Here is a 14,238-nt window from a genome sequence, read left to right as displayed (position 1 = left end):
CCACGAGAAGTGGTTCCAGGTGGGTTGGCATCAAAAATGTTCACATTATACTGAAATCAAGGGTTGCCTTGTAAACAAGAACAGATGTCTTTGGAAAGAGGATCTGGGTGTAGAGATTAGGGAGGAGAGTGGGAGGTAGGACACAAGACTGGTGACAAGAGAATAGAAGAATGAACTGGGACTGGCTGAGTTGGTAGGGGCATGAAACCAGCTGAACTCTAAACAGGAGACAACACTGGAGAAGGGGCTGAAAAGATCAGAAAGAAAGGGGACAGCTGTCTATGGGTCAAAGGTTAGGCTGAGTTTTATGTACAAGGTCTGATCAAAAACTATAGGGGCTGTTGCTATGGAAACTGAGCTAAAATACACAGTGTGAAACCACTAGGTACAGAGTGATGTTGAACACATGCACACCATTGTTTAAAGAAGCATCTGGAAGTAAAGTTTGTGGAGTGTGGTCGTCTCAAAAAGAAGGTTGGGATTCAACTGCTCCCAAACCTTTGAATGTGTTGGGGAAGGAGAAAATTCGTTTGAAAAGCATCACAACAGGTGGCAAATTTTGGATCTGTGGCTATGACCCCAAAACACCAAGGCTCATTCTTTGCAGGGGAAGACCTAAACGAGATTTCCAGATATCAAAAAATTCCAAGAGAATGCAACGAGGCAGTTGATTGCTATCCCAAAAGAGGAGTTCCTGAAATGCTTCCATCAATGGAAATGATGCTGGATAAAGTGTGTGGCTTCTGAAGGGAACTATTTCGAAGGGAATCGTTGTGGGGATAAGAGTAATAATGGTAAACCCTTCCCACGTGATGAGTGGTATGTGCTAGTCGCTATAAATAAGGTGACATCAGTCAGTATAAGGGGAGAGTAGGAAGGAGACAGTCATAGAGAATCATGGTCTTTACTGGTCTAACAACTATAGAGCTATACCAGAGCAGGTGTTAAAACAATCTGACATTAAGGATTATAACAATGGCAAGAAGGATCTAACAAACTCATAAATATTTTTTGTGCAAATTTTCTGGAAAGGAAAATCATGAAATTATGGAAAATTTGTTGGCTGGTTTACTCAAGTTGCAAAAACAGCAACAACAACAACAACAACTAAAAGAACAACAACAGCGGCAGATACAACTGCAAGAACAACAACAGAAGCAACAACAACAACAGCAATTACTATTACAGTACCAAATGCTGCAATTAATGGATAATAAATCATCAGAAAATGTTGGGAAAACGATCTCAGCAGATTATGTGGCAAACTCGAAAACAGAGTTTAAGTACAAACCAGATAAAGGAGTTACCTTAGGGGCTTCCTGTGGAAGATACGAACAAATCTTCAAAAAAGAGAGCAAAGATTGGGACGACGATATGAAAATGCGTTTAATCTTAGGAAAACTGGCAGAAGGAGAACATGAGCATTACAGTAATTATATCCTCCCAAAGAATACCTATTTCTTTACTACCCACAAGGGGCTAGACACAGAGAGGGCAAACAAGGACAGACAAATGGATTAAGTCGATTATATTGATCCCAGTGCATAACTAGTACTTAATTTATCAACTCTGAAAGGATGAAAGGCAAAGTCGACCTCGGTGGAATTTGAACCCAGAACGTAGCAACAGGCAAAATGCCGCTAAGTATTTCGCCCGGTGTGCTAACGTTTCTGCCAGCTCACCACCCATATTAATAATAATGTTGATAAATGATGGAGGAAATGAAGATCATGGATATTGCTATAGATGGGATTCTACAATTAAATGACCAAGAATTGGAAAAGGTTGAGAAGTACAAACCACTAAAGGATGAAACCACACGAATGTGGGCAATGAAGGGAGTAGTTGTGATCCCAGTAGTTGTAGGGGCAAAGGGAACATTAACAACCAGGTTTGAGAAATTTTTTGGAGAAATTGGGATTCACACGAGAGTATAACATGTTCAGGAAACTGATCTGTTGGAGACAATGAGGGTTTTGAGATTGGTCCATGGGCTTTAGGTATTTTGGAAAGAAGAGAACTTTGGAAAGCCTTGACAGCAGGTTGCTGTCTGCTCTTACAGAATTAGCTGCAGCAAGTAAAATCAAGAGCTCTGAGAAGTGAAATGAAAATAATGATTCTTATGAATAATGATGGGGGTGGGGGTAGGAAAGGAAGGGTTGATGATGATGATGATGACAATGATAATGATGATGACGATGACGTCACTGTTGATGGCAATGGCAACGATGACAAAGATGATAGCAACAGTGGTTATATCAAGAATATTAATGCCTTGTTTTATTTTCATGACAATCCTGTTTAATATGAATTTTTTCTTTTATTTTCTTCAGGTTAAAAATAAATCCTACAATTCTCCAAGAAAGCAGCTGAACTATTTATCAACCCACAAACTGTCTTCTCCATCTCCAAGGAATTCTTCAGACAAAAGCATTTTCCAAAATAGGAATGCTCCAAACATTAAGAATTTCTTCTCTTCAAGTACGGCACCCACTTTGTCTACGAACGCCAACGAACCGGCACAAAAAGCCATAAACGATGTTTCTTTTAGCCAGAGTTATGGAAAAAGATCAAAATACTTTGACGCTTCATCGACCACGGATGGTAAGGATGGTGAGGAGAGTCCAGTCCCGAAGGTGTCTGTCTATTCAGCTACAGCATTTAAGTCAAAACCAACAACTAACATCAACGACCCCAGTAAATCCTCCCCATCTTACGACAAGTCACCGTCAGAGAATAACAGCCAAATTCTATCAACAAATACCAGCAATGTTACATCCACCTCTCTCAATATTTCTCCTTCTAAAATGGCCAACAAGACCCAGATGACCACTGCCTATGATACGGAGCCTGTGTTCAACAGTAGAATAACGTCTACCGCTCTCAGTGATCCTCCATCAACAGGATTGAGTAACAGAATTAACACTGCCTGCACAACTGTTAACAGTTGTTCACCTTCAACAATGAACAGTCTTCAACCATCTTCAGGTTTAACAAAACAAACCATGGTGTCTACATTGGTTCTACCAATACTGACATCATCGTCACCATCATCATCATCATCATCAACAAGAGAGAAGCAAATGTCATCTAAATCATTATCACCACCATCTTCTTCATCACTATCATCATCATTATCGTCATCATCATCCTTTCCACTCACAACAACAACAACAACGACAACAACGTCGACAACAATGACAAAGACAGAATCTGGTCTGACACTGAGTAATTCTTCTGCTCATGAAGGAGATCTTTGGCCAGAAACACAGGCTTGCCAAAAGAAGGCCTCAAACTCACCATCAAGCCCCTATTTTTTGTCATATTCAACATTACAACTGAGTAAAAATCCTGCCACAGACGTTGGCAGGAATCAACAAACTGAAAGATATTCTGAAAAATACCTGCTAAGTTATTCTCCAAGATCTGAGGAGAATGGAAAGCAATCTTCCTCAGACAGACAGTTCACTGATTTAAAGAAAACATCATTGATGAGAAATAATGATGTTAGCAGTTCTCTCATGGTAACATCTTCAGATATTGCTGCATCTTCAAAAGATAATGGAATATACACCTGTAAAAAAGTTTTCCTCCTGCAAAGCACCGAATTACCTGCTCCCGTTTCCCAGGTGGCTTCTCCTCTTTTATCATTGGAGGATCATTCTTTTAATCAAAGTTCAAATTTGCCATCATGTTCAGAAAATCAGATTCTTTTGACTAACAATGACACAGAACAGACTGATGGGGGCATTGTCCAAGAAAGTGTAAAAGATAAACTTGCGCCACCAACTCCACCCTTATCATCTCCTCCACCCTTTCCACCCTCTCCCCAGCAGTACTTGCCTACGTTTCTACCCTTTAAAATTTCTAGCAAAACATCAACTCTATCGCAGTCATTTCCTCATTGCCAACATGACGGGGAAATAGTCAATGGAATTTACTTGGCGCCTTGTATAAATGTGAATCATGGAAATTCTACTAGAGATAGAACAGGTAACGAAAATATTGGTCAGCCAATATGTCTTGATGAAGCATTAAATAATGGTAATCATGATAGATGTTCTGAAGTTCCGGAAAATCAGACTGGCAAAGTAATCACAGTCAAATTGAATTCTCAAGATGGTTTTAACAAGCAACATCCATCGGGACTTACATCAGAGAAGATTGAATTTCTTTGTGAAGAAATTGGAAAACTTAAAGAAAAAGTGAATGCTATGGAAACTGGAAGAACATCGTTGAACAATTCTAATTCTTCATTTGAAGACACTGTACAAAGTGTGGAGATACCAGGAAATTCCCCGACTGGTGATTGTCAGCTTTCAACTACTTCCAGCACTAATAAAACCGATTTTAATTTGAGTACAGGAAGATTACAGGAACAGAATAAAAACCAGCCTTCATTAATTAACTCTTTGGAAAATTCCAAGCACCAGCAAGTTGTTAATGATGGTAAAAAATTGAGAGAACAGCAAATAAAACCGGAACATTCAACATTTCAGTCAAGTAATAACACATTACAAGAAAGCAATAAAATTCTTCGTCCAAGCGAGAGTTACTCTCCTTTTTCGTCTAATGTTTCGCCTTTAAGGAGAGGTCATCTCTGGAAACCTTGGACTAGAACAGACTATTATAAAACTATTAAAACAGAAGAATATTCGAATTTCAAGCTGAATGGTAGTAATACCAAAGTTTCAAACTATTCTTGTGGTACAAATTCACCAAATTCTTTAATTAGTAAAATAAACCAGCAAACTAAAGCTTCTCCAGCACTGAGAGAAAACTTATCTCCTAAAAGAACTGAATCCTCGAATGGAACAATTTACCATTCTCTAACATCTTCAAATATAAGAAGTTTCGAAGATAATTGTAAAGATTTAGTAATGAAAGGAACAAAATATGATTCTTTGAAGAAGGATGAAGATAGCCTTCATCAGTGTACCCTCTGTCATATCAATTGCAAAAATCCATACAGACATTCCAGAAGTGACCCAGATGCTGAGGATGACAGGAGGAATGATAATAACCAAAATTTCAAAGAAACATTTCTAAAAGTGATTTCTTCAAGCACCAACAATCAAGAATTCCAGAACTTACTAGAGAAGTATACTTGTTTTAAAGAAAACATTTCTGATAGAATTTATTTAATACTTAAACAATTAAAACAAGAAACTGAAAATTTAAAAGAAAGTTTACAACTTGAAAAAACGGAGAGCCATAATCTGCGAATCGAATTTGAGAAGCTGGAGAAATTGAAGAAGTATGATGTTGAGAAAACTGCCCAAGGAAGCCAGACAAGCATAACAGGAATTGATATCGTTTATCTTCAACAGGAGAACATTGTATTAAAAGACGAACTGGAGATGGTTCAAGAAGAATCCTTCGAATTAAAAGAGGTTTGTATCATGAATTATAGTTGTGTACATATGTGTGTATATAGATATATCAATGTTTGTATTTATGAATATTATTAGATATATAATATTATTAGAATATTATTAGATATATAATATTATTAGAATATTATTAGATATATAGAATATAGATATATAAATGTTTGTATTTATGTAAACAAACATCAGTTTGTGTGTTTTGTTTTGAAGCACTGAAATGTATTGTGGTACAAGAAGAAAGATATCTCTTTCAGTGCATAAGAACTAATAGAACAGCATATGTTGGATAAAATCCTTCCAGAGCAGAAAAATCTGTGGCTGCTTGCTGCCAACAGACTTTGTTCGACAAGGATTTTGTTCTTCAATGTTGTTGAAGATGACGATGAACAGTTGTATGGTTTGAACTAAGCTTTATTGCCAATTCTTCAACTGATAATGCAGGATTTTCTTGAAGTAATGCTTCAAGGAGATTATCATCAAACTCAACGGGACATCCTGTTCGATCTTCATCTTCAAGGCTAAAATCTCCACTTCTGAATTTTGCAAACCATCTTCTGCAAGTTCTTTCATTCAAACATTCTTTCCCATAAACTGGGTGTATGTTTCGAGTCACTTCAGCTGCAGAGTTTCCTTTTTTGTACTCATAAAGCATTATGTGCCTCAAATGCTCTTTGGATACTTCCATGTTAGAAAGGGTTTTAATCAAAGAAATTTTCATTCTATTATTCTGTAAAATAATATTTAATTAGTTTAAATAATTCTTAATTCCTTTAGACAGTCTAAAATACTATTAAATTTCATTCAATTTTAATAAAGATATAATCAGACAGAACTTATGGGATGACCTAATATATGTAAATATATATACGTATAGATATATATGTCTGTACTTATATAAGTGTGTGTATATATATATATATATATATATATATATATCATCATCATCGTCATTTAACGTCTGCTTTCCATGCTGGCATGGGTTGGACGGTTTGACTGATGGCTGGCAAGCCAGAAGGCTGCACCAGGCTCCAGTCTGATCTGGCAAAGTTTTTACAGCTGGATGCCCCTCCTAATGCCAACCACTCCGAGAGTGTAGTGGGTGCTTTTACATTCCACCAGCACAAGGGCCAGTCAGGCAGTATTGGCATTGGCCACACTCAAATGGTACTTTTTATGTGCAACCTGCTCAGGAGCCAGTCCAGTGGCACTAGCAATGACCACGCTCAAAGTGGCTATTACCAGTGCAGTTTTTACATGCCACTGACACAGGAACCAGTCAGGTGACGGTGGCAATAATCATGCTCAAATGGTGCTTTTAACATTCCACTGGCACTGGTGCCAATCAGGTGGTACAGTCATCAGCCACGACAGCGATTTCACTTGCCTCAACAGGTCTTTGCAAGCATAGTTTATTATCCAATGAGAAGGGTACTCTTAAATGGGCTGGTTGCACCCACTGGCATAGACCATAGTTATGGTCTCACTTGGTTTCCCAGGTCTTCACAAGCACAGCATATTTCCAAAGGTCTCAGTCACTAGTCATTGCCTCTGTGAGGCCCAATGTTCAAAGGTCGTACTTCACCACCTCATCCCAGATCTTCCTGGGCCTACCTCTTCAACAGGTTCCTTCAACTGCTAGGGCGTGACACTTTTTCACACAGCTGTCCTCATCCATTCACACCACTTGACCATATCAGCACAGTCATCTCTCTTGCACACCACATCTGATGTGTCTTAAGTCCAACTTTTCTCTCAAGGCACTTACTCTGTCATGTATACACACTGACATTTCACATCCAGCGGAGCATACTGGCTTCATTCCTTGCAAGCGTACGCATGTCCTATGCAATCATGGCCCATGTTTCACAGCCATGTTGCATGGCTGTTCACACACATGCATCATACTGTCTACCTTTTACTCTGAGCAAGAAGCCCTTCGTCACCACTGGATGTAGGAGCTCTCTGAATTTTGCCCAGGCTACTCTTATTCTAGCAGCTACACTTTCAGAGCATCCACCCCCACTACTGACTTGGTCACCTAGGTAACGGAAGCTATCAACTACTTCTAGTTTTACCCCCGGGAATGTGACAGAAGCTGATCTCTGCACATTTTCAGTGTTTATTGCTCCTGAGCATCTGCCGCATACAAAACTATTTTCCCAGTTAGCCTTCCTTTGATATTGCAGCACCTCTTTTATGTGTTCATAGCTTATACTGGGTACATCTTATGGAGTTTCTACCTACACCTTTTCTACAGATCGAGCAGGGCCATCTACCTGAAGGGATTTGTGGTTTGTCTGTCTTCCTACTTATTAAGACTTTGGTTTTTGCTACATGTCGCCTTACTGGCACCTGTGCTGGTGACATGTGTAAAAAGATTCGAGTGAGGTCATTGCCAGTACCACCTGACTGGCCCCTGTGCCGGTAGCATGTAAAAGAGCACCATTCGAGCGTGATTGTTACCAACGTCGCCTTACTGGCACCTGTGCCGGTGGCATGTGTAAAAAGATTCAAGCGAGGTCATTGCCAGTACCGCCTGACTGGCCCCTTTGCCAGAGGCATGTAAAAAGCACCCACTACACTCTTGGAGTGGTTGGCGTTAGGGAGGGCATCCAGCTGTAGAAACTCTGCCAGATCAAGATTGGAGCCTGATGCAGCCATCTGGTTCACCAGCCCTCAGTCAAATCGTCCAACCCATACTAGCAAGGAAAGCGGACGTTAAACGATGATGATGATATCTATATATGCACCTTCATATGCACCTCCAAGATGATGATTATGATGATGATGATGATGAGACTCTATTGAAATTGAGATTCTAAAGTAGCCAATTAAACATGCTAAAAATAAGTGCTCACTGAAACCTGTTTTGGAGACAGTGAATCAATAATCTGGTTTGCAATTCTCATAGTTATAACTTGACGACTTTGTATGGCTAATAAAGCTAAAGTCAACAAGCAGGCTTCAACTAAGCTCTCACCTCACACTCTCACCTCTTCTCTTTTATATATACCAAAACAACATCTTACATCCTCTTTCCTCATTCATAATGAAGTGTATGAACTTTAAATGCTATCCTAAATATTGTTATATATCAAAAGTATACAGAACAAAGTTCTGTTCTCGTCAGTAAATTACATTATGGTATAAAAATGGAAATGAAGTGTTGTTTTCAGCTCTCTCTTTCTATTTCTCTCTCTCTCTCTCTTCTCTCTCTCTCTCTCTCTCTCTCTCTCTCTATATATATATATATTATATATATATATATATATATATATATATATATTGTTTAATCGTTCAACGTCTGTTTTCCATGCTAGCATGGGTTGAACGGTTCGACCGGGGTCTGGGAAGCCAGGAGGCTGCACCAGGCTCCAGTCTGATCTGGCAGTATTTCTACGGCTGGATGCCCTACCTAACGCCAACCACTTCGTGAGTGTAGTGGGTGATTTTATGTGCCACCGACACAGGGGCCAGGGGATGCTGGCAACAGTCACGATTGACTGGTACTTTTTACGTGCCACTGGCATGGAAATATATATATATATATATATTTCCGTGAGAGTTAGAGGTTGGGAAGCCAACCAACTAAGGGATAGTATCTATCCAATATACTGCTGGTAATGTACCCAATTATTAATACCCAAGTGCTAGATATTGCATAGGAATCTTGAAACTGAGTGCTATATATGGGAGGGTGTAAAAAATGGTTTACCCTTGATTTATACAGCAAATAAGAAAGCAGAGAGGATTCAAAATGGACAGACACCAGCCGGTAAACATTCTAGTATGTTTATTTATTCCAGTGTATTAGATGAATACATACACATTTATTAGTAGTACAGAAATAAGCAAATGAGCAGCTTGTCAGTAGGTGCCAGTGTCTTACAGCCGTTTCTGCCAAGAGGCATCGTAATCCTTCAGAGATGGAGATAACCTGGAGGATTTCGTAATGTATCAATATGTGTGTATGTATGTGTTTTGTATGTATGTGTTTTGCAAATTCAGAAGGGCCATATTCTCTCTGATTAAGTCTCCAAGAAGAGAGGAAAACTCACCTGTAATTGTCCCACATACCTGCCAATGGAAAAAAATTATTATATTCCTCCCCAATTAATGCCATTATTTTTCTTCCTGCAAATTTCAATGTGGATCGGGTATTTTCTGTTCTAATCATCAAATATTCTTCTGCCTTCATAACTGTCGAATTATGAAGCAGGTGACATCCTAAATATAATCAGCCATTGTCTCTCGAGATGGACGGATGTCGAAGAAGAAGCAAAGATTTAGCATTTAAACTAGCCATAGCAGGCCCAAATATTCCCCATTTTATGTTCAAACTGGACAGATCTGGACTTTCAGACCTACCCTATAATGACAATATGACAATAGACCCGGCAAATAAAGTGAGCTCGCAGCTGTAACACACACCAGTTTCGCATAACCAGCCAACTCAAAAATACCTTGGATTGTAGGGTGACATGCCGTGCTTGAGGAGACCTATTGAGTCAAGTACATCAACATCAAAATCAAATGGAAATTGCAGTGTGATCCCTGTGCCGGTGGCGCGTAAAGAACACCATCCGAATGTGGACGATGCCAGCACTACCTTGACTGGCTTCTGTGCCGGTGGAACATAAATAGCACCAACTGATCATGGTTGCTGCCAGCCTTACCTGGCACGTAAAAAGCATCCACTACACTCACGGAGTGGTTGGCGTTAGGAAGGGCATCCAGCCGTGGAAACACTGCCAGATCAGACTGGAGCCTGGTGCACCTCCTAGCTTCCCAGACCCCGGTCGAACTGTCCAACCCATGCCAGCATGGAAAACAGACGTTAAACGATGATGATGATGAATTACATCATCAATATCTGAAAGCTATGAGATAATGTATGCTGTAGAAACTTTGCCAGATCAGAATGGAGCCTGGTGCAGCCTCCTGGCTTGGCAGCCCTCAGTCAAACCATCAAACCCATGCCAGCAGGGAAAGTGGACGTTAAACGACGATGATGATGATAAATGTGAATAAATAAGCACAATAGATTCTGAATACTAAACACTTAATCTGTCATGTAGGTTTATTACAAAAGAAATAAAACTGACTAAAATAATAACTTTTAATAATAAGTTATTGTTATACTTTGACCATTTGTACTTCTTTCTCTCAAAGTTTTAAACTTATAATTAGCTATATATATATATATATATATATTAAAAAAAAAAACCCACCAAATCTCTCTGGAAATTTAATCTCATTTATAACGATAAAAATCAACAATAAAACATAGAACTGAATTAATCTTCAATCTCAGAACCAAACCTTTAAAATTTTCTACAATTAACCGGTTCTTCTAAACAGTTGTAAGATTTATGAAGCAATAATTGAAACGTGGAAGTGCTTTGCGATTTTCACAAGTTTTCTGCATTGTCACTTAATAATTTGTGAAGTGCATCAGGTAATTAGTTTTAATTTACTTGCTTCAGGTTTAGACAAGCACCTAATTAGAATCTTTGTTTCAAAATGATGCATAGACACCTATAATTCCAAAATTCTAGTTACCTAAAATCTAACAGCATCGTTAATGAACGAAAATTGGCAACGTGCTCTGGTTTTAGTTCGTTCATTTGTTTTTCTTTCTCTTCTTAATTAGATGAAAATCTATCGCAGAATTTATAAAACAGGATTTGATTGAAGAATTGATAATTCTACCAGTTAGACATGATAGATTAAGAAAAAGACATTTGGAGGCTGGAATATGACCAGAATAGAAATAGTTCTTTTGTGTTTTTTGTTTTGGCATTAAATCTTTCTCTTGCCAATCACAGATTTAAAAAATGGGAAAAATTCCTTGGAGAGTTTTTTAAATGAGGAATATGAATGAGTTAATAAGAACCTATCCCAAGTGGAATAAAACAGAAAACCAACTACAAAAGCTAGCAGAATCATGTTAAGTAATGGAATTAAAGACATATTTTTGGCAGCAGAGAAGAGTACAGTTCCCACAGAGATAGTTTCTGGAACATTCTGGAACATTAGGCTGTACCAAAATTATTACTTTAATTTATTCAATTCGTTAATTAGAAGATGTAGGTTTTGCTGCTACAAAGGAAAAGGTGAAATAATAAAGGCCATCTGATTATTTAAGTAGAGAGAGAGAGAGAGAGAGGAGAGAGAGAGAGAGAGAGAGAGCAAGAGAGAGAGAGACAGACAGACAGAGAGAAAGTAAGAAAGTTGTAAGAAAGTGAATGCAGGTGAGTTTAGATATGATAGTTTTTACCTTTAATTAAAATGGAGAATTCATCAATATTATATTTTCACTGAGTCAACTACTTTATGTTTATTGATCTAGTGGAAGTCTTATGAAGAAAGTTAGCATAAAAAGGCATAGCAGGGAATTTGCAACATCATGCACACACACACACACACACACATTTTATGACACCATTTCGGTAGAGTGATACAAAAGACCAGTTGTGAAAATTAATCAACTTCATTAGCTTACAGCTGTTTCTGCATTAAGAAACAGTGTGCTCAGAGTTGAGTGCATGTGCAGCATCCTATTGATTGCTTGTAGTCATGAAAATGGAGTCTACACATCTTTCAGACAGTGCATATAATACATGCACATACACACACGTGCACACAAACACACACACACACACACACACACACACACACTCATTCACACACACACGCATGTTTTATACAGCATCTTAAGAACTATAACTGATACTTAAGTTTTATGTTGCCTCTGTATTTTGAACTCCCAAAGATAGCAAAATGGTCTTTGATGTATTCTAATATGTTTAAAAAGTGGTAAGTCTCATGAGACTCTATGTATTTTGTAATTTTGGTGGAAAGGTCATAACAGTGTTTATATTACTCTGGGATGTAGCCAGTCCACTTATGCATACCTTCCTTCTTGGGACACAAAACTCTGCTTGAGAAGACCTGTTGAGGCAAGTGAAATCGAAATCGATCAAAATATCAATAGAAATTGTAGTTGTGATACCAGTGCCGGTGGCATGTAAAAGAACCATCTGAATGTGGCCATTGCCAGCGCCATCTTGACTGGCCTCTGTGCTGGTGGCACGTAAAAAGTACCAACCGATTGTGGCCGCTGCCAGCCTCACCTGGCACCTGTGCCAGTGGCACGTAAAAAGCACCCACTACTCTCTCAGAGTGGTTGGTGTTAGGAAGGGCATCCAGCTTTAGAAACACTACCAGATCAGACTGGAGCCTGGTGATAGCCCCTTGGCTTCCCAGACCCCGGTCGAACCGTCCAACCTATGGTAGCATGGAAAACGGACATTAAACGATAATGATGAGGATGATGATGATGATGAAAATCTGACAGATTATGGGCTTAACAGGATTTCCTTAAAAGTGCATGAAATCCTATCTGATGTGATTTTCTTCTTGGGATCAGTCTTATTTATCTTTTGAAAGAATGTAAGCATGTGAATGAGTTTTGTGATAAAAGTGTGCAGATGTATATGAAGTGAAGTTTGTGATGGTCACTTTAAAAAACAAAAGCTTTCAAACTGAGAAATGTGCTTCGTATGAGATCTTGTATTTATAAACAGCATATGTAATGTGAGTGCCTGTATAAGTTATGTATACGAGTAAATATCAGGTTAAGTTCTAGCTTCATGTGAATGTATTTCCTACTGGTTATGTAAGAACTTATCAAAGTGTGTGCACTTATTAAAGAAATCCAATCTAGACTTTAGGTTGTTAACAAATTGGTATATCTTAGTTATATAGTTATGTAGTTATATAGCCTGCATATGGCCTGAAGTTTTGACTTGATGCTGTAATTGAAATTGAGCTTCTGCTTTCAAATATGACTGGCCTGTCTAGTAGGAATCAGCTTGACAATGTGCTTGAGGGACATGTTATGGTTCTCACTCCTTTTATTGATGTAACCGCAACTATGCTTATATAATGCATCCACTCTGCTGGTTCAGTCATTGAGCTGATCGTATATGTATTTGCTTTAACAACACTTTATCAGCCAGCTATGAGGAAGCATTACATAGGTATTACTTCGATTAGGTTCAAAGAAAGAGTTTTTAACCATGAAACATCCTTCAGCTTCACTGACAAGAACACGACCACAGCACTCACCAGACATGTTCAAGAATGGATAAGGCTGTACATAAATTAATTATTTATTTCTGGAACGATGCAAGCCATATACTAATTGAACTTAGTAATACTAGTAATGTACAGTAGAGAAGACATATATATCAGGTAGATTTTAAATGCAAATTTCTTGTAAATTATCTATTAAGAATCATTCTTTCCTAGTCACAAAACCCCTGAACACATGCAGAATGTTATGAAAACAGCTATACATCAAATTAGAATAAAGTGGTTTGGAAAGGAATGGAATATTCTGGAAATGTTAAATTAGTCTCTCTCTCTCTCTCTAAATATATATACAATTCATAAATAAGGGCGAACGAAAAAATTTCTAATGCCAAATATGCCGAAAAATTGGACATATTGTCCATTAACCATATAATTTTTTCACAATACGCACGTATATATATATTCCTTCCTTTTCCCGTCTGTCTTGATAGACAATGGATCGCGCCAAGGGTGGGGCCTACTTTGATGATGAGCAGCGTCTGCTGTGACTGAACAGTCCAATTATAGAGTGGCAGTCCCTGGTACAGTTGCTGCACACGAACATCGATGGGTACGTGTGGGGTGTTGCTGCAGTTGTCTCCTCCTGTCCCGCCTGTCCGACCACAGCTGTGCTCTCCTTTCCTCAGCCATGGAAACGCCTTTCCTCACTGTCCGACGCCAGGCAGAGCGGTCAGCAGCTGTTACCTCC

General features: G+C 38.6%; 1 protein-coding gene across 1 annotated transcript in view; it reads left to right on the top strand.

The window, feature by feature from the left end:
• Nucleotides 1-14,238, top strand: part of LOC115209651 (serine-rich adhesin for platelets-like) — a 295,596-nt gene that overhangs the window by 267,104 nt on the left and 14,254 nt on the right. Inside the window, exon 9 of the mRNA XM_029778116.2 lies at nucleotides 2,334-5,393. Within this exon, the coding sequence (XP_029633976.2) occupies nucleotides 2,334-5,393 (3,060 nt within the window). The remainder of the gene's footprint in view (nucleotides 1-2,333; nucleotides 5,394-14,238) is intronic.

The sequence above is a fragment of the Octopus sinensis genome, linkage group LG3 (genome assembly GCF_006345805.1).
Source record: "Octopus sinensis linkage group LG3, ASM634580v1, whole genome shotgun sequence".
Classification (NCBI taxonomy): domain Eukaryota; kingdom Metazoa; phylum Mollusca; class Cephalopoda; order Octopoda; family Octopodidae; genus Octopus; species Octopus sinensis.
Note: the sequence above shows the minus strand (reverse complement) of the source record. Positions and strands in the feature narration are given on the sequence as shown.